The sequence below is a fragment of the Neoarius graeffei genome, chromosome 1 (genome assembly GCF_027579695.1).
Source record: "Neoarius graeffei isolate fNeoGra1 chromosome 1, fNeoGra1.pri, whole genome shotgun sequence".
Lineage (NCBI taxonomy): Eukaryota > Metazoa > Chordata > Actinopteri > Siluriformes > Ariidae > Neoarius > Neoarius graeffei.
In genome coordinates, this window is record NC_083569.1 from 14,022,035 (window position 1) to 14,044,559 (window position 22,525).

At 41.0% G+C, this 22,525-nt stretch overlaps 1 protein-coding gene across 1 annotated transcript in view; it reads left to right on the forward strand.

Moving 5' to 3' along the window:
- spsb4a (splA/ryanodine receptor domain and SOCS box containing 4a) overlaps positions 1–15,875 on the forward strand; it is a 127,628-nt gene extending 111,753 nt beyond the window's left edge. The window contains exon 3 of the mRNA XM_060921816.1: positions 15,796–15,875. Within this exon, the coding sequence (XP_060777799.1) occupies positions 15,796–15,848 (53 nt within the window). The 3' untranslated portion in view covers positions 15,849–15,875. The remainder of the gene's footprint in view (positions 1–15,795) is intronic.
- Positions 15,876–22,525: the final 6,650 nt, after the last annotated feature.

Here is a 22,525-nt window from a genome sequence, read left to right on the forward strand (position 1 = left end):
CCAGGACAGGTCCTCAGAGATGTGCACACCCAGAAACTTGGTGCTGCTCACCCTCTCCACTGCAGCACCGTCAATAGTTAGTGGAGCATGCTGGGTGTGTGCTCTCCTGAAGTCCACAACAATCTCCTTTGTCTTCTCCAAATTCAGGTGGAGATTGTTGTCCTTGCACCACATGGCCAAGCGGCTCACCTCACTCCTATAGATTGTCTCATCGCCATTGTTGATGAGACCCACCACAGTTGTGTCATCTGCAAACTTAATGAAGAGATTAGAGTTGGATGTTGGTGTGCAGTCGTGGGTGTGCAGTCGCGGGTCAGCAGAGTGAAGAGGAGGGGGCTCAGCACACATCCTTGGGGGGCCCCCGTGTTCAATGTGATGGTGCTGGAGGAGTTGCTGCCGACCCATACAGCCTGTGGTCTCCCCGTCAGGATGTCCAGCAGCCAGTTGCACAGGGAGGTGTTGAGTCCCAGCTGGTCCAGTTTATGAATGAGCTGCTGAGGAATGATTGTGTTGAATGCTGAGCTTAAGTCTGTGAACAGCATTCTGACATACGAGTCTTTTGTCTCCAGGTGGGTGAAGGCTCAGTGGAGGGCAGTGGAGATGGCGTCATCGGTCGAACGGTTGGACTGATATGCAAACTGGAAAGGGTCCAGGGTGGGGGGGAGGGCAGACTTGATATGCTGCATGACTAGCCGCTCAAAGCACTTCATGAGGATGGGAATGAGTGCGACAGGGCGGTAGTCATTGAAGCAGGAGGGAGATGGCTTTTTCGGGACCGGGATAATGGTGGTGGCTTTGAGGCACGTGGGGACAACAGCCTGGCTCAACGAGATGTTGAAGATGTCTGTAAAGACATCTGTGAGCTCCTCGGCACAGTCTCTCAGGACACGACCAGGAATGTTATATGGACCTGGGGCTTTCCATGCATTTGTCATCCTGAGAACTCTCCTCACGCTGTCTGGGGACAGCGTCAACACCTGGTCGCCAGGAGGTGGTGGGGTCTTCTGTGCCGTGGTGCTGTTGTCTGCCTCAAAGCGAGCGAAGAAGTCATTCAACTGATTCAGCAGAGAGGTGGAGTTATCACAGGTCTGCGGCGAGGGCTTGGAGTCTGTGATGGTCTGAATCCCCCACCACAGGTTCCTGGTGTCTCTGCTGTCATTGAAGTAGACAGCCATGTTCCTGGAATACTGTCTCTTGGCCACCCTGATGCCTCGTGACAGGTTGGCCCTAGCTGTCCTCAGGCCCACCTCATCCCCAGCTCTGAAGGTGGCATTCCAAGCCCTCAGGAGCCTGTGGACTTCCCCTGTCAGCCATGGCTTCTGATTGGCCCGAATGGAGATGGTTCTGGTGACTGTAACGTCGTCCATGCACTTCCTCATGTAGGCAGTGACGGTGTCCGTGTACTCCTGGAGATCTGTGGTGGTGTTGTAGGTGGCCACCAGTCTGAACATGCTCCAGTCAGTGGTGGAAAAATAGTCCTTGAGTGCCTCTGAGGACCCTTCTGGCCACACACGTATCTGCTTTGTAGCTGGTTTGATAACTTTAACCAGCGGCCTGTATGCTGGCATTAGCATAACAGTGGAGTGATCTGAGGTCCCAAGGGGGGGGGGGGGGGGGGGGGGGGGGAGGGCTTTGTAGGCATCTTTATGCATTGTCCAGAGTATTGTTTCCACGTTTTGGAAACTTGATATGTCCATAGAGCTTTGGAAACATGCTCTTGGGGTTTGCATGGTTGAAATCCCCAGCCAAGATGAGGAAAGCATCTGGGTGGGCTGCCTGCTGCTCACTGATGTGCTGACAGAGTTCATTCAGTGCTTCACTCCTGTTGTTATTGGAGCCAGGAGGAATGTATATTGCTACCAGCAATATGGCTGTAAATTCCCTCAGCAAGTACAACCCCGATTCCCAAAAAGTTGGGACAAATTACAAATTGCAAATAAAACCGGAATGCAATAATTTACAAATCTCAAAAACTGATATTGTATTCACAATAGAACATAGACAACATATCTCATCTCATTATCTCTAGCCGCTTTATCCTTCTACAGGGTCGCAGGCAAGCTGGAGCCTATCCCAGCTGACTACGGGCGAAAGGCGGGGTACACCCTGGACAAGTCGCCAGGTCATCACAGGGCTGACACAGACACAGACAACCATTCACACTCACATTCACACCTACGGTCAATTTAGAGCCTAGACAACATATCAAATGTCAAAAGTGAGACATTTTGAAATTTCATGCCAAATATTGGCTCATTTGAAATTTCATGACAGCAACACATCTCAAAAAAGTTGGGACAGGGACAATAAGAGACTGGAAAAGTTAAAGGTACAAAAAAGGAACAGCTGGAGGACCAAATTGCAACTCATTAGGTCAATTGGCAATAGGTAATTAACATGACTGGGTATAAAAAGAGCATCTTGGAGTGGCAGCGGCTCTCAGAAGTAAAGATGGGAAGAGGATCACCAATCCCCCTAATTCTGCGCTGACAAATAGTGGAGCAATATCAGAAAGGAGTTTGACAGTGTAAAATTGCAGAGTTTGAACATATCATCATCTACAGTGCATAATATCATCAAAAGATTCAGAGAATCTGGAAGAATCTCTGTGCGTAAGGGTCAAGGCCGGAAAACCATACTGGGTGCCCGTGATCTTCGGGCCCTTAGACGGCACTGCATCACATACAGACATGCTTCTGTATTGGAAATCACAAAATGGGCTCAGGAATATTTCCAAAGAACATTATCTGTGAACACAATTCATCGTGCCATCCGCCGTTGCCAGCTAAAACTCTATGGTTCAAAGAAGCTGTATCTAAACATGATCCAGAAGCGCAGACATCTTCTCTGGGCCAAGGCTCATTTAAAATGGACTGTGGCAAAGTGGAAAACTGTTCTGTGGTCAGACGAATCAAAATTTGAAGTTCTTTATGGAAATCAGGGACGCTGTGTCATCGGACTAAAGAGGAGAAGGACGACCCAAGTTGTGATCAGCGCTCAGTTCAGAAGCCTGCATCTCTGATGGTATGGGGTTGCATTAGTGCGTGTGGCATGGGCAGCTTACACATCTGGAAAGACACCAATGCTGAAAGGTATATCCAGGTTCTAGAGCAACATATGCTCCCATCCAGACGACGTCTCTTTCAGGGAAGACCTTGCATTTTCCAACATCACAATGCCAAACCACATACTGCATCAATTACAGCATCACGGCTGCGTAGAAGAAGGGTCCGGGTACTGAACTGGCCAGCCTGCAGTCCAGATCTTTCACCCACAGAAAACATTTGGGGCATCATAAAACAGAAGATACGACAAAAAAGACCTAAGACAGTTGAGCAACTAGAATCCTACATTAGACAAGAATGGGTTAACATTCCTATCCCTAAACTTGAGCAACTTGTCTCCTCAGTCCCCAGACGTTTACAGACTGTTGTAAAGAGAAAAGGGGATGTCTCACAGTGGTAAACATGGCCTTGTCCCAACATTGAGATGTGTTGTTGTCATGAAATTTAAAATCGCCTAATTTTTCTCTTTAAATGATACATTTTCTCAGTTTAAACATTTGATATGTCATCTATGTTCTATTCTGAATAAAATATGGAATTTTGAAACTTCCACATCATTGCATTCCGTTTTTATTTACAATTTGTACTTTGTCCCAACTTTTTTGGAATCGGGGTTGTAGAATGGCCAGCACTTAATAATTATAAACTCCACCAGTGGTGAGCAGTGTTTGTAGACCACAACAGCATCACGGCACCAGGCATCACTGATGTAAACACAGAGTCCTCCGCCACGAGTCTTCCCCCCCCCCCTTGACTAGCGCTCTGTCTGACTGGTAGCATGTTAGCCAGGCTAGCTGAATGGCACAGTCCAGGGCGCTGTCGTTAAGCCATGTTTCCACAAACACAAGGACACAACACTCACAGACTTAGAAGATGAGCGGAGCAGGCGGACATAATCCAGCTTGGTATCCAGCAAGCGTACATTGGCCAGAGTGATGGTAGGGATAGCCGGCTGGTGAGGGCTATCCGCTAGCCTAGCCCGGATACCTCCGCACTTGCCCCTCTTCTGCTTCTGCATGTTCCGCCTGTGGCACCTCCACTGTAGGCTGGATGCAGGAGTGGGGGTCAGTGGTTGAGCAGGCCTCCGGAGCAAACCATAGTCACATAGCACTTCTGCGTCCGCTGGATTTATATCCGTGAATATAGTTCTGCAGATGTCGAGCAGAAACTCACGTGAGTATGTGCATCGTAAGACTGATGGACGCGACAAAGACGAACAGATACACACTGTTTTAAAACACAAAAAACACGAAAACACCATTCTGTCAGGACAGAGAAGAGCCGCTGCATGTGTACATGCCGCCATCTTGGAAACACCATTTACACCACACGCTGCATCCAGAAAGCCACCAGCATCGTGGCCGACCCCACACACAGTCTCTTCACCCTCCTGCCATCTGCCTTCACAGCCAGACTCTGCAACAGTTTCTTCCCACACACCATCAGATTCCTCAACTCTGAGGGACTGGACTGATTCTCAAGGACTGCTGAACACACCACGCACATTGCAGTCTTTGCACAGTGGACAATAATGCACTATTGCTTACAGCGGTTGCAATGTCTCACACACAAGGTTTACATCTATTTATTCCATTTTCATACACTACCTCAATTCCTCATGCCATCAGACTCCTCAATTCTGAGAGACTGGACTGATTCTCACGGATTGTTGAACACACCACTCACACTGCAATCTTTTGCACAGTGGACAATAATGTACTATTGCCTGACAATGTTTCCAATGTCTCTCGCACCCACAAGGTTTACATTTATTTATTCCCTTTCATATACTACCTCAGTATGCACACTCAACTCTGCACCTTATATTGCTTGTGTCTGCACTTTATATTCTTTTTTTTGTCATTTATTGTTTGTCTATTGTGTCATTTACTGTCCACAGTGTTGCACTCGTTACACTCTTGCACTTTATGTTGTTATGTGTACAGTGGTGCTTGAAAGTTTGTGAACCCTTTAGAATTTTCTATATTTCTGCATAAATAAGACCTAAAACGTCATCAGATTTTCACACAAGTCCAAAAAGTAGATAAAGAGAACCCAGTTAAACAAATGAGACAAAAATATTATACTTGGTCATTTATTTATTGAGGAAATGATCCAATATTACATATCTGTTAGTGGCAAAAGTACAGTATGTGAACCTCTAGGATTAGCAGTTAATTTGAAGGTGAAATTAAAGTCAGATGTCTTCAATCAATGGGTTGACAATCAGGTGTGAGTGGGCACCCTGTTTTATTTAAAGAACAGGGATCTATCAAAGTCCGATCTTCACAACACATGTTTGTGGAAGTGTATCATGGCATGAACAAAGGAGATTCCTGAGGACCTCAGAAAAAGCGTTGTTGATGCTCATCAGGCTGGAGAAGGTTACAAAACCATCTCTAAAGAGTTTGGACTCCACCAATCCACAGTCAGACAGATTGTGTACAAATGGAGGAAATTCAAGACCATTGTTACCCTCCCCAGGAGTGGTCGACCAACAAAGATCACTCCAAGCGCAAGGCATGTAATAGTCGGCAAGGTCACAAAGGACCCCAGGGTAACTTCTCAGCAACTGAAGGCGTCTCTCACATTGGCTAATGTTAATGTTCATGAGTCCACCATCAGGAGAACACTGAACAACAATGGTGTGCATGGCAGGGTTGCAAGGAGAAAGCCACTGCTCTCCAAAAAGAAAATTGCTGCTCGTCTGCAGTTTGCTAAAGATCATGTGGACAAGCCAGAAGGCTATTGGAAAATGTTTTGTGGATGAATGAGACCAAAATAGAACTTTTTGGTTTAAATGAGAAGCGTTATGTTTGGAGAAAGGAAAATGCTGCATTCCAACATAAGAACCTTATCCCATCGGTGAAACATGGTGGTGGTAGTATCATGGTTTGGGCCTGTTTTGCTGCATCTGGGCCAGGATGGCTTGCCATCATTGATGGAGCAATGAATTCTGAATTATACCAGTGAATTCTAAAGGAAAATGCCAGGACATCTGTCCATGAACTGAATCTCAAGAGAAGGTGGGTCATGCAGCAAGACAACGACTTTAACCACACGAATCATTCTACCAAAGAATGGTTAAAGAAGAATAAAGCTAATGTTTTGGAATGGCCAAGTCAAAGTCCTGACCTTAATCCAATGGAAATGTTGTGGAAGGACCTGAAGCGAGCAGTTCATGTGAGGAAACCCACCAACATCCCAGAGTTGAAGCTGTTCTGTATGGAGGAATGGACTAAAATTCCTCCAAGCCGGTGTGCAGGACTGATCAACAGTTAATGGAAATGTTTAGTTGCAGTTATTGCTGCACAAGGGGGTCACACCAGATACTGAAAGCAAAGGTTCACATACTTTTGCCACTCACAGATATGTAATATTGGATCATTTTCCTCAATAAATAAATGACCAAGAATAATATTTTTGTCTCATTTGTTTAACTTGGTTCTCTTTATCTACTTTTAGGACTTGTGTGAAAATCTGATGATGTTTTAGGTCATATTTATGAAGAAATATAGAAAATTCTAAAGGGTTCACAAACTTTCAAGCACTACTGTAGACTTGTAGTCCCATGATGTTTTATGTAGCAGTATGGTCTGAGAGAAACGTAGTTTCATTTTAACTGTGTACTGTACCAACTGTATAGGGTTGAAATGACAAATAAAAAGACCTAGACCTCCTTCATAGTGTTGCAGAGTCAGGATCATTCAAGAACAGGTTGATTTATACAGACATCATGTGACCGATCATGTGACATTTTGATTGCACACAGGCGGATCTTCTCATCTCATCTCATTATCTCTAGCTGCTTTATCCTGTTCTACAGGGTCACAGGCAAGCTGGAGCCTATCCCAGCTGACTACGGGCGAAAGGCAGGGTACACCCTGGACAAGTCGCCAGGTCATCACAGGGCTGACACATAGACACAGACAACCATTCACATTCACACCTACGGTCAATTTAGAGTCACCAGTTAACCTAATCTGCATGTTTTTGGACTGTAGGGGAAACCGGAGCACCCGGAGGAAACCCACGCACACACGGGGAGAACATGCAAACTCTGCACAGAAAGGCCCTCATTGGCCACGGGGCTCGAATCCGGACCTTCTTGCTGTGAGGCGACAGTGCTAACCACTACACCACCGTGCTGCCCAGGCGGATCTTAGAAACTAATTATGTGACTTGTGAAGTAAATTGGTTGGACCAGCTCTTATTTAGGGGTTTCAAATGAAAGGGGGTCAATACCTATGCACAATCCAGATTTCTGTTTTTTTTTTTCAACTTAATTATTGCGTGTCAATAAATAAATAAATAAAAACAAATTGCACCTTTAAAGTGGTAGGTGTGTTGTGTAAATCAAATGGTGCTAACCCCCCAAAAATCAATTTTAATTCCAGTTTGTCATTCAACAAAACAAGACAAACACCAAGGGGAATGAATACTTTTGTGAATGCTTTTGCAAGACACTGTATGTGGGTGTGATATATATAAAACTGGTCATTACAGGTCAGTGTTTATAGGTTAAAAACAAGAACAAAGTAAATATTAATCAATATTAACCAATAATGACCAAAATTTCTCACTGAAAGTCGATTTGTCCTATAATCCTGGATTACTTCATACAGAAGGGGATGCAGATGATTTAAAATACAGACATCAGTGCAATCTCATTTGTAGAGGCTTGTTCTAAGTGAGACCTTGAGAAAAGTGCTAGAGCTTACACTGACGAAGTCTCTGACCCAAAGTAACTGTTTCCACTCTCAATGTCCATGCACCTGGCAATAAATCCACTTGAAACGTCTTGAAAGTTGAACTTTAATCCTCGGTTTAACAATTACAAAGGTTCTAAGATGCAGAGTCATTGAGTCAGGTAAGAAAAACTGTTCGCTTCCACGGCTTCTCGAGATCTACCCTGAGAAGCGCGAGACCGTTCTTTGAATGAATTCTAATTCTAATTCTTGAGAAGCGTGAGACAGTTCTAATTCTTCACATATGAATTCTAATTCTAATTCTTCTAACCTTGCCACATGTTATTCATCATTTTAATCATGAAATAAATTACTTATATGAAATTACACACTCAAATGAAATTATTTATACCTTTTAACAAATTGTAATTCACGTCTATATGAATTCTACTTTGGCCGCTACATCATTACTGACCAGCAGAGGGTGACACTGCATCAGAGAATGAAAATCTGTGGGAAAGGAGTCCCGTGTTGTGTCGAGCAGATGATAAAAGTGGCAAGGAAAAATTATTTTCCCTGAAATTCCCTTCACAATTTATAAATAAATTTTTATATTATACTTTATTATAACTTATTATAATATATATCACAATTTTTTTAAATAAATGTAATGGTACTCATAAGAAATAATGCCAGTACTCTCTTAATAATTGCATAACACACGAATATTGACTTTATCAGACTCTCGACAAATTGTATATTTTTCTTCTGAAACATTTTTACACAGTGAAGCACTTAATCTCACAGGTATGATGAACAGGAGGCTTTCTTGTGTATTAGGCAACTTGATTGAGAAGTTTCAGTGAAATTACATTTTTCAAAGTCATCCAACAATCCAACGTACATGGTTGCATAAACTGAGTTTCCATGTCAGCGCATACCTTTGTTGTTATTTACAGAGCTGCCTCTAGGCTATGTGGGCTTCCTACTACAGTATTAGTGTAATTCAGTCATGGTGAGGTTATGAGGTCATGGCCTCTCACTCCAACCCCTCCCTCTTTCAGGGATGAGAATGGAACATTAAAAAAAAAAAAAAAAAACTCTGAAATGTCTGCCAACTTTCCTATATATATATATATATATATATATATATATATATATATATATATATATATATATATATATATATATATGAATGTTTTCAAATTCAATGATGGTTTAAAATGTTTATAAACTTACTTTTATCTCATCTCATTATCTCTAGCCGCTTTATCCTGTTCTACAGGGTTGCAGGCAAGCTGGAGCCTATCCCAGCTGACTACGGGCGAAAGGCGGGGTACACCCTGGACAAGTCGCCAGGTCATCACAGGGCTGACACATAGACACAGACAACCATTCACACCTACGGTCAATTTAGAGTCACCAGTTAACCTAACCTGCATGTCTTTGGACTGTGAGTGAAACCGGAGCACCCGGAGGAAACCCATGCGGACACAGGGAGAACATGCAAACTCCGCACAGAAAGGCCTTTGCCGGCCACAGGGCTCGAACCCGGACCTTCTTGCTGTGAGGCGACAGCGCTAACCACTACACCACCGTGCCGCCCTATAATAATTACTATTACTACTAATTATTAATTAGTGGTTGTTAATATTATTCTTATTATTATATTAAAAACACTGTTGTAGACGATAAGTAATAAAACTAAAAAACTTTTTGTACAAATTATACTGTACTATATTTAGAATTACTGTATTTTCTGGAGTTCTTTTTAATTGAGTTTTGAAATAAAGGTTGTTTATATATTTATATTAAACTTGGTACAATAAACAAATGTTAATTATGTAAAAAAAAATGATGCAAATCATTATTATTTCCTATAAGCCCCATTTTCCACCTGACTCTTGTGCGCATGCGCGAACCCCCCTGCGTTTCACTCCGGAGGGCTTGACCTCTAATACACGCGCGCGCCTCGTGTCCGTGAAAAGCCAGTTTCCCAGTGGGCGTGTCCCCAGCGCTGCGTTACTGTCTTTAAACACATTTGTGCGATCCAGCGCTTTTTATCGCAAACGATTCTTCTCCTTATTTTGGGAGCGCTTTCTCGCGCCCACGTAAGCTACCTGTGTATCTCTCACTCTTCACAACCACCACACCACACTGCCTCCAGCAGCCTCCTAACGTTAGTTCTTGATCTACGGAATGCACAGAACCAATGCTGCCCCCAAAAGGTGCGCTGTTCACTTTTAAAATTACAGTTAAAAAAAATACCCCAAACCGGATGGAGACATTTCACTCGCTCGGTCCAGTATTAAATTTAATACCTCCCTTTCGAAAATTCCAGTCATTCCAAACAATTTAAGACGTTTTTAGGCCTTGAAAACCGAAAGTTGTATTTAAGACTTTTTAAGGACCCGCGGGAACCCTGGCCTCGCGCCGACCCCTACCCTGAAATTTTCTCAACAGATTTACACATTTCACAAAAATGACATTTTCAGCGGGAAAAACTCGGAATTCCGCGGATCCGCGGAAAATTCTCATCCCTGCTTCTGTCCTCCACTGTGTAAGATATACAGGTTCAACGCTTAAACAGTCCATGACAGTATTTCCCATCGAGGTTTAATATACAGTACCAGTCAAAAGTTTGGACACTCCTTCTAATTCAATGGTTTCTCTTTATTTTTATAAATTAAAAGTCATTTCATGTCTTAAAGTAATGGATGTTTTTTCTCTTTTCTTAGTTGAGCAGTTCTTGATATAATATAGTATGGAATACAACAGTTGTGGAATAGGGCTATTTACTGTATTTTTATTATTTACTATTTCATATCAAATACATAAAGAGGGCAAGAATTTGCACAAATTAACTTTTGACAAGAAACACCTGTTAATTGAAAAGCATTTCAGCTGACTACCTCATGAAGCTGGTTAAGATAATGCCAATAGTGGCCGGTACTGTCACCTCACAGCAAGAAGGTTTGGGGTTCAAGCCCAGCGGCCAACGGGGGCCTTTCTGTGTGGAGTTTGCAGGTTCTCCCTGCAGGTTTCCTCCAGGTGTTCCGGTTTCCCCCCACAGTTCAAAGACATGCAGCTCGGTAAACATGGGACAGCCATGGCCCGACGGTTGGGCTGAAGTGCCCTTGAGCAAGGCACCTAACCCCCAACTGCTCCCAGCATAGCTGCCCACTGCTCTGGGTATTTGTGTGTGCTCATTGCTCACTTGTGTGTGCATGTGTTTTTTCACTGCTTCAGATGGGTTAAATGCAGAGGAAGAATTTCACTGTGTGCTTAAATCTGTGCTTGAGTGTACGTGTGATAAAGGTTTCTTCTTCTAGTGTGCAAAGCATCAACATGGTAAACGCTGGCTACTTTGGAGAATCTAAAATATTAAACATATTGGAGTTTTTTTAACCACTTTTTTTTTTGTTTACCACGTAATTCCATACATGTTCCAGATGCTATTTCATAGTTTTGATATCTTCAGTATTGTTCTACAATGTAGAAAATAGTCAAAACAGAGAAAAACCAATGAATGAGTAGAGTAGGGGTGTCCAAACTTTTGACTGGTAATGTATCTGTATCCATATTCTGACTTAAACCCAAAGTGTGTGCTGCCTAAAACAGTATTTTGTGGGGTTTTTTTTTTTTTGATTGATTGTTTTTAAATTAAACATGAACCCTGCCACTATGCTATCAAAATCACTGGAAAACAATAATGGTGCAGAGGTAGAACTGTCAGCCTGGTGTGTGAATTCTATATCATTTAAGTTATGATAAGCCATAAAACCAGATGCGATCAAGGCTGGGTTTTTTTATTAATTAATTAATTTTATTTTATATCCCACTAAACCTAATTTTTGTCTGTACCAGTCCATGATATACAGGTAGTCGTCGACTTAAACCTATGCAACTTACGACCGATCGACTTTACGACCGTCTGGTTACGACTGGTGAGTGTTTCCCAGTGTGAGCAGTATCCCGGTACAGTAAACTTCTCCCATGTCCATTTGTGTTGGTAATTACTGAGAAAAAGAAACAAATAATTCAGACGAGGCTTACCATGTTTATGAAAAGAGCAAATCCTCCCGCCAGCCCGAGCACTGCAACAGCTGATGATGATGTAGATGACCCACAGCCAAGCACCAGTCATGCCAGCGGTCACTAAGTTTTGCATTTTGCTATGTTTTACATTTGTATTTTGGTATGTTTCAATGTTTTCTATTTTTCACACATGTATTTCATATTTTTTGTTTTGCACATATTAAACGAATTGTACTGTACGCAGTGTAGTATGCAGTGTTTGACTTAAACCAAATAATGAGCCAAGGTAATGAAATAAGAAAATGTTGATAAAATAAGACTTTAAGATGATTACAATATCATTACACATCACAATATACTTACGTTCATTTAACATAGGCCGACTTACGACCAGATTGGTTTACAACTGGTCAGTCGTAACCAAATGCAGTCATAAGTCCAACAGCTTCAGCTGGTCCTATTTCCCAAAATATAAACAGACTAATAGTCTAATTTCAGCCAGCACAACCCTGATCAGGCAGTCATGAAGGATCAATGATTAATGAATATGATCTTTGTTTATCTCACGAATGTCATATCTGAGCACATTAATGTCTGGCCACATTAATACATCAACTTCCTTCTCATAAAACTGAGTAGTATGCACCCTATTCATATCTATATTTATATCTGTTTTGAACAAATTAGCTCTGTGGTTGCCAGAATTCCACCATAACAAACACAGCAGTACTATCTAATGTCAAACAGTACATTTTCCTATTCTGTATAACAAACTATTTGCATCTATAATGTTCTCAAACTTTTAAAGATTAAAAGTACTATGTTTTTCATGTAAAACTAATAGTAAAAAAAAAGTTAAAATAAAAATAATAATAATAATAATAATAATAATAATAATAAAATCTCCAGGTGCACTTTTAAGAATTCTACTGTAGAAATTACAGTCATATTATTTAACCTTTTCATCAGTGCAAACCTCTGTATTAGTCTGGAAAATACGGAATCTTTCAGTAAGGCAAACCACAAAAGCAGTCTCCTGTATTGGTTGCCATTATCAAAGCAGACCACTATTCCGGTTAAGTTGTAGTAGCAAAAACCCTGTGTATTGTACAGTGGTGCTTGAAAGTTTGTGAAACCTTTAGAATTTAATATTTCTGCATAAATATGACCTAAAACAATCAGATTTTCACATACCGTATTGGCTCGAATATAAGACGGTGTTTTTGTTGTAAAAAATAGCTCTTAAAAAGGGGGGGTCGTCTTAAATTCGCAGACTAGACAAAATGCCGCCAAAAACGAAAGTGAAAATGAGGACAGTGAGAGTGAGCAAAGTGAGGCTGAGGATCTCTGTGCTGAGTAGCTGTAATTTAGCAAACTACCCTTTCCATTGTTTCAGTTGTTTATTATTGTAAACCTTAATGTATTGTTTAATGCATTGTTTAAAGCATTTGCACTGTTCTGCAAATTTATTCCATATACCCGTAGGCTATGGGAAGTTAATGCATTGACATTCTGAAGTTTATGAACTTTCAATCTAAACCTGACAAATTTGTTGAATTAATGCAATTTAAATGTTTTAATTTGGCTTGTCTAGTAGCCTGCAGTTTAGCCTCTTTTTTTACTTCTATGAAAAGTGTTCACGGAAATGAGACTGAAATGACCTCTATTTAAATGTGAAAAACAAAAGCCTCTAATTTTAAACAGAATTTTGAAATAAATGTGCTTTATATGAATGAACATTTGGTCTTCAAAAAACTTTTTCCCCAAAGATGAACTTGGAAAAGGGGGGGGGGTCGTCTTACATTCAGGGTCGTCTTATATTCGGGCCAATACGGTAAGTCCTAAAGGTAGATAAAGAGAACCCAGTTAAACAAATGAGACAAAAATATTATAATTGGTCATTTATTTATTGAAGGAAATGATCCAATATTACATATCTGTGAGTGGCAAAAGTATGTGAACCTTTGCTTTCAGTATCTGGTGTGACCCCCTTGTGCAGCAATAACTGTAAATAACCGTTTCTGGTAACTGTTGATCAGTCCTGCACACCGGCTTGGAGGAATTTTAGCCCATTCCTCCATATAGAACAGCTTCAACTCTGGGATGTTGGTGGGTTTCTTCACATTAACTGCTCACTTCAGGTCCTTCCACAACAACATTTGGATTGGATTAAGGTCAAGACTTTGACTTGGCCATTCCAAAACATTAACTTTATTTTTCTTTAACCATTCTTTGGTAGAACAACTTGTGTGCTTAGGGTCATTGTCTTGCTGCATGACCCACCTTCTCTTGAGATTTACCTCATGGTCAGATGTCCTGACATTTTCCTTTAGAATTCACTGGAATAATTCAGAATTCATTGTTCCATCCTGGCTCAGATGCAGCAAAACAGGCCAAAACCATGATACTACCACCACGTTTCACAGATGGAATAAGGTTCTTATGCTGGAATGCAGAGTTTTCCTTTCTCCAAACATAATGCTTCTCATTTAAACCAAAAAGTTCTATTTTGGTCTCATCCGTCCACAATTTTTTTTTTCCAATAGCCTTCTGGCTTGTCCACATGATCTTTAGCAAACTGCAGATGAGCAGCAATGCTCATTTTGGAGAGTAGTGGCTTTCTCCTTGCAACCCTGCCATGCATACCGTTGTTGTTCAGAGTTGTCCTGGTGGTGGACTCATGAACATTAACATTAGCCAATGTGAGAGAGGCCTTCAGTTGCTTAGAAGTTACCCTGGGGTCCTGTGTGACCTCACCGACTATTACACGCCTTGCTCTTGGAGTGATCTTTATTGGTTGACCACTCCTGGGGAGGGTAACAGTGGTCTTGAATTTCCTCCATTTATAAACAATTTGTCTGACTGTGGATTGGTGGAGTCCAAACTCTTTAGAGATGGTTTTGTAACCTTTTCGAGCCTGATGAGCATCAACAACGCTTTTTCTGAAGTCCTCAGAAATCTCCTTTGTTTGTGCCATGATACACTTCCACAGACATATGTTGTGAAGATCAGACTGTGATAGATCCCTGTTCTTTAAATAAAACAGGGTGCCCACTCCCACAATTGTCATCCCATTGATTGAAAACACCTGACTAATTTCACCTTCAAATTAACTGCTAATCCTAGAGGTTCACATACATTTACCACTCACATATATAATATTGGATCATTTTCCTCAATAAATAAATGACCAAGTGTAATATTTTTGTCTCGTTTGCTTAACTGGGTTCTCTTTATCTACTTTAAGGACTTCTGTGAAAATCTAATGATGTTTTAGGTCATATTTATGCAGAAACATAGAAAACTCAAAAGGGTTCACAAACTTTCAAGCACCACTGTACATCAATTGATTGTTTATTGGTTTAGGAATGCTCATTAGTCTACAAACACTCTGATGTAAATATTTTCATAAAGATAATCCTACTTACAATAAACAATTATGCATGAGTCAGTGGTAAGGTCTCCAATTGCACCTCAGTTGCCAAACGTCTGCTCAGTGTAGTACAGGAGATTTTCATTGATCATTTTCATTAAACTAGTCAAGCAATAGAAGCGCCATATCTTTTACCTCTTCAGAGCAATGTTCGTGCTTAACATCTGTCATTTCATGAGAGTTTGAAAAACTCTTTTGTTCTTCTCTGTAGCAACATTTTTCAGGTAGAGCAGGAGTCTCTTTCCCTTTCTGTCAACACAAGAGAGGAAGGTCTCTTTCAGACCAAATCCAGTGAGTTCATGCCAATTTCTTCAAAGAGAAAAGGTCAATCCTTACAAAGCCTTTGTATGCTTTTTCCTTCATTTATTTCTTTTTGCTATGTGTAGTATGTTCACTTCAAAAGATTTTCAACTTCTTTTGGATTCCACTCATTTTGTTCAAAAATCTCTCTTTTGGCTCTTCTCTTCTGCTTGACTTCCTGTGGTCTCTGTGAAAGGCAAGGAATTTTAATTTCCATTTGATGTATTCAAATGTGTCTTGAACTGCAGCTTTTTCTTCTTTTCTTTTTCAGGTGGAACTTCTTCAGTATCCTCCTCATTAGAACCATACCAAACTTCGGTGTAGTGCTTCTTCTCACATTTTCAATCCTGGCTTGCTTCACAAAATAGTAATAATCAGCATCTATGATGTCACCTTCAGTAACATCCTGAAGAGATTCTGGATACTTGGCTACAATCTTCTTAGCAACTTCTGTGATATGGTACTTTCCAGGTGAATCACACATCTTAATCATTTTGGACACAACTATCAGCACTGTTTCTCTGTTTTTTCTTCCTCTCCAAACTCTGCATCAATGCTTCGGGCAGCTTTTAGCATAGAATCTGAAAATATCCACTGAGTTTACCATAATACCTGTGAGGAGATGGTGAACATGAAGAGGATGATAAGGATGGAGAGAAATGGGCATTGGGCTATTCCTTTCTCTCAATAGAGACATTGTTTTTAATTGACAATTTGTATACATCTAAGGAAAATGTCATCCTAGATTGAGATATGATGCAGATAACTAAACTTTGAATAAAAAGTGAGTGAAATGTCACTAATGTGTCATTGTTAAGTCTTGAAAGTTGAAATAAACAATTCTTGGTCCAACCTTGTACACGTTTTCTTGTCTGGACTGGCCTCAATGCTGACAATAAGTCAGCTTCTTGGATGTAATAAATCTTCAGTAGTCTCTACTCCTAGTGATTGTAAATGTCTCGTCTACTAATTTTAGAAGTGGGATTGGCAAATTTGGTAACACTGCTGTGATGGCACTGATTAAGCTGCTCTGCTATGGGTTATGCATGACTAATAGGGGGGAGGAACTCTCATGGTTACCAGAGGACTATGTAGCCCTGATAGTATGACTACTACCCCTTTTCCACCAAATCAGTTCCAGGGCTGGTTTGGGGCCAGTGCTGGTGCTGGTTCACAACTCATTCAACTTGCAAGCCAGCTGAGAACCAGTTTGCTTTTCCATAGGTCGCGGTGCTAAGTTACGTCAGTGACGTCAATAAGTTATGTAAGTGACATCAGTTACGCCATTGTATATGTCAGTTACGTCGCTACGTTTGCATAAACCTTGGCGCGAATATCGAAGCAAAAACAACATGGAAGAAGCAGCAGCAACAACAACAATAATAATAATGGATGACTTCGCGTTTGTACAGCTGCTGCTTCTCGTCGCTTAAAAATGGCAATCTTTTGCGGTCTTGTTATTGTTGTTGGTCTTAACAACTCGCCCCCCCCCCCCCGCGACATAAGCGGTTCTTTCCTCTGGCCCAGCAGATAGTTGGTGCTAGCCTGGAACCGGTTTTTCTGGCCCCAGAGCCAGTTCTTTGTCAGTGGAAACAGAAAACCTGGTTCCAAACTAAGCACTGTCTCCGAACCAGCCCTGGAACTGCTTTGGTGGAAAAGGGGCATACCAGAGTCTAGGTTCAGGTGAGTGATTAATACTAGTGCTTGGGAATAACAGACCAGTGAATAAGTTTTAACTGCTGGCTTATTTATATAGTAAGTTATTAAAAGAAACAATAATCACATGTTGGTACCAAACACTTTTACACACACAAATACAACAGGAATTGTTCAATTTCCCTTCAACCAGTCAAAATGAAACCAAGATCTCAGGAAAATAAGGTTATTTATTCCTATTTATCTCGTTTGAATTTAATACAACCTGTTTGGGTTGAGATATAGTTTTGTACCTAGGTTCCTTATATTGGTTGTTTAGTTCCTGGTATCTCCCTTGAGTTTACTCAGTTAAAGTTTTCACTTTCTCAATTAGGCCTATTTATGAGTTTAGTTGTATTTTTCTACTTTCTCTTTAGTTTGCTTAACCAGCTCTATTTAAACTTTAACTCACTTTACACAACCCATTCATGTAATACCAATTGGGCACACAATGAGGAAAAGTGAATAAATTAAAAAAAAACATTCAATAAAATATCAAAAATATAACTCAAATCTCAGATCAATAAGCAATAACTTAAATTTCCACAGTTTGGTGCATCACCAGTCCTTTAGTTAAGTCTTTTATCAGTCCAAATGAAATTCACTGTGTGTTGCTGCAAAAACCTGTTAATTCTGTCCTGCCACGATCCAAGTGTTAGAATCAGTGTTTGTCCACAATGTGCCGGTGAGTTTTGCAGAACAGGTGATCCTCCGAGTGTCAATCCTATGGGTGGCTCGCCATCTTTTTTCCACAGCTCCAGGTGTTTTCACACGCCAGTGATCCCAACTAAAAAAAAAAAAACTGGCCTGCCATACAATAAGGCAACGCACATGCAGGCATTTTAGCGTCACATACATCAGGAAAATAAATGAAAAAATCCCAGCACTGAAATTAACTATCAATTTAAATCCAAACTGCGACCTAAAATGGCGGCTCTGCTCTCGCTTTCACTCCACTGCGAGGCAAACTTGACAGTGTATGCTCCTTTTTAGCTTTTAGCTACACATTGCACAAATGAAAAACACAAAATACACAGTATAACACTTGTTCAGACTGCCTTAGCTTAACTGTTAGTAATATCGTCTTCACATTGAGCTCATACAACAAAGGAATAACCTGACAATACACACGCTGGGAAAAAAAATAGCTTTTTGACTCACCAAATCCTCGTTCAAAACTCAAATAAAACAGGGTCCAGCAGGTGAACACAATATCTTCCCAAGAATGAAAGAAAAACAAGATGTACAAAAAAAATACACTAATTTTCCTCTTTTTTCCGTCTGCCGTCTCTAGCGTTCTGCTTTTGTTCTAATTGTTCTCCCTCCAGCAACGGCTGTAGTTCCTGATTGGCTGTTACCACTGCACTTGCTAAAGGAGCAGTACACACAAAAATAATGATAAATTGAACAGTTTAACTATTTTTATGATTTCCTGTTACTTTAAAAACAATTATTTTATTTGCTTACATTTAGTATTGATCTAAGCTTCTATTAGTTTACTATCATATTTCACCGAGGTTACAACTACCCCCACTGTAACCCTAGCTAACAAGCAAGATGCTGAGTGCTATAGAAGGTCAGTGCTGCCCAGTGCGCCTTAAGGGCCTGGTTAGTACTGGGATAGGAGACTGCCTGGGAAGACCTGATCTTAGCATGGGAGGTACTTTTACTTTGAATAAGGAAAAAACATAAACATCATAAATTACATGTAAATGTTTCAATTAATATCCTGCAGCAAGATCTCCCATTATTATTCTGACCAAATGCTGTGCTTCAGTGGGACTACTTGTTTCCAAATTCATTACATAAGATGTGAGTGGACAGAAGTCAGTAAAGTCATTCATGTAAAAGCATTTCATTCTCTTGCGTGCATTTCAAAGAGCATAATCCACAACCTTATCAGAGGGCCATATTTTAGAATCAAACTTGGGTAATGTCAGAAATAGTGATTTTTTTTTTTTTTTGCCTCAGTTTGTGTCCAGGAAAGAGCAGGCCTCTGGATTCCGAATATTCCTGATTGAGAATGTCCAAATAAACCAACTAAGATAATGCAATCTTTTGAGAACAAATCAAATCAACAGTGTGTTTTAGTTGCAGTGTTAGTAGTCAAACAGCATCTTCTGTATCTGGTACTCTGTCACCAATAATAACAGGCAGGGGCCTCAGAAAAGATTTGGATTGCTTGACCTCCAAGTCTAGTTCCTTGAAGATTTACTTCACATGGTTTTGTTAAAGAGTCAGATCCACTGTATCTGAACTGCTTTATGCGCCGGTTCAAAACAGAGTATGTCAGGGCTTTTCAAAGTGTGGGGTGCGCCCCCCCCCCCCCCCCCCAGGGGGCGCCAGAGTTCTTCGGGGGGGCACAACGTGAGAGACAAAATGGATCGATTTTTAGTACCTAAAGCTACAGGGAGTGAGGAGACGGCCAAGCAAAAAAACAGAGCCTCCAGGATGTTGCGATTTGCAACTTCAGCGCAAATTCAACCAATCCCCGTGAATTCAGGGCAGTGTTGCAATTATATCCAATCACCGCAACTTTCCCGCAAATTTGACCAATCGTTGGCATCTTCTTGAGGTGACATCGACAAACTACCTTCCGCCTTACTTCCGGATGTCTATGTTCAAGAGAAGCAGCATGCGCACAGTGTTGCCAGATTGGCGGTTTCAAGTGCATTTTGGCAGGTTTTGAATATATTTTGGACTGGAAAACGTCAGCAGTATCTGGCAACATTGCATGATGTGCGAGTCAGTGTTTATGTAGGCTTAAATTCTGTTACTGAAAGTGTGTTATGTTTACAGTGAAGGACTGTGTGCACTTTATTTATTTTTTTTACTTAATACAAGAAATTAATGGATGCCAACATATTTGCCAAAATGGTATTTTATTTTCCATTGTTTAGGCAGCTTCAGCATCATACTGTGAGATTCTGTTCAAATTGTTTTTTTTTCTTCTATGAAGCCTGAGCCATTTATTTTATTAGTTTATAATTATTGTTTAATTTAGTCTTCAGGAGAGACTGCCTGCACACAGTACTAGTATTAATATTTTTTTTTCTTACATGAAAGCTGAGGCATTTATATTATATTTTAAGGTAACTTCATGTTGTGCTGTGAGGTTCTATGCACTTTAACTTTTGAACCAACAGGTGCATTTGAATAAGTAAAGCCTATTTTTCTGCATTTTTGTAGTCCTGGTAATCTTTTATATTGGTAAAGTTGTTTATAGGACCATTTCTCAGTGTCTTTGTTTTTTTAATCAATAGTTTTTCAGTAATAACTTAATATTTAACATATCACTCAATTTTAATCACAAAAAGAGAAAATCACAACAATTTCTCGCAACTTTCACTTCCTCCCGCAATGTAATCGCAACAAAAACCTAAACACCGCAACTTTCATCGCAATTTTTTTGGAAACCCCCGCAACATCAGACATTTTAGCCCGCAACAATCACAAAAAAAGGCCCGCGGAATCCTGGGGGACTGGAAAAAGAAGGAAGTATGACCACGATTATTTAAAGTTTGGATTTTCATGGACTGGATCTGAAGATGCTCCACTGCCACAGTGTGTTGTCTGCCAAGAGGTGCTAGCTAACGATGCTATGAGATGTTTAAAATGTGTAAAACAAGATGTTTTAAAAAGCACAGATGTTTAAAATGTGAAAAAGAAAAAAATAATGTGTACAACAACCTTTTTTTTTAAATACAAATGGAACATTAAGTATAGCAACAACGAAAATTGTAAGGGGGGCGCTGTTGTTTATTTGCTCTCCGAGGGGGGGGGCTGACTCTCCCACACTTTGAAAACCCCTGGAGTATGTGAAGCACTTCTCCTTAATGAAATACTAAAGGTAGAGTGAACGATCATAACACCTTCAAAAACATCATGCCCAAGGCATGGTGGCAAACCTGACTGGCAAAAATGATAGTACTTCAAGGAATTGAATACTGATCTAATCTTTCTTCCTTGTGACTCTAAGGTATCTCCAGCCTCTAGTGCCTCAACTGAAGTGTACTTGTCAACAGTACATTGTTGAGACAGTGAATTTGGGTCATTTTGAAGCTCAGTTCATGTGATTAGGCAATATCTGCAAAAGTACTCAGACTAAAATTCTCAATAAGCCACCAATGCAGTGGGTACCCAAGTTATCAACAACAATACAAAACAATATCCCTTTAATAAACAATCCATTTGGGAAAGATATCCCATTAATTTCTAAATCTCTTAAGTGTGCAACCAATTCTGAAAATACCTTTTCATGGCCAAATTCTTTAAAGTACTTTTCCCTACATAAAACCACCAGCTGCTTGTGACTGACATCTGATTGGCTATGTTTTGGCATATTAACAAGTTACAAGTAGACAGCCAGTATCTTATCATTCTTTTTGGCAGATCCTAAAGGGTTTATGCAACCTCAAATGCATCTTGGCACAGCACTACTTTAAGAGAACTGGGGTTTTCTTGAAAAAAGTGTTGGATTTGAACACCGCACACCCTCATGCCCTCCCCCCCCCCACAATCCTTGCCACCTTTCTAAATAAAAGAGAACTTGTTTCTTTCCACTTCACCACTGTTTCCTGAGTCTTTGTCTGAGCCCGAGTGCTAGTGGGCATCACACTGTTGGAGAATGCAGGCAGAGGATGCAGACCCAAACCCTAACCCCCATCCTGGACCCAGTTGTATGGCATCTCCTCAAGTTCAGCCTAGAAGGAGATGGCACATGCCTCCACGCAGCCACCCAAGTGCTACTGTCCCTCAAACAGGTTGCCCCAGCAGTGGCAGTACCCCCCCAACCCAGCCTAGGATGCTTAGTGATTGCCCATGAAGCTGACCGCCGATGACAATACTGAGGTGTTCTTAGGTACTTTTGAGAGGGTCACTACTTAAGAAGGCTGGGCATTGTGGGACTGGTCCCATGAACTGGCCCCTCTGCTCACTGGGGGTTCAGGCCTTCTACACACTCTCCAACAAAGAGGCTGATGACTACACCATGCTCAAAGAAGAGGTCCTGGCCTGCTGCGGGCTCTCCTCCACCCAAAGCAATCTCTGAGTTCCACCACTGAGCTTATCAACAACCTGGCAAGGAACCATGGGGACATATAGATGCCCTGTGTTTCATCCAAAGGTGGCTCCAGCCAGACCAACTGTCCCCATCAGAGATAGTGGAACATGACCCCCTTGACAAGTTCCTAAGGGCCCTCACCATAGAAGAAAAAAATGATATAGGAATGAAGGTGGCAAGAACTCCCATGGTCACAGACATGGTCACAGCTCTCGAGTGCACCCTGTTCATGCTCAGGATTAGG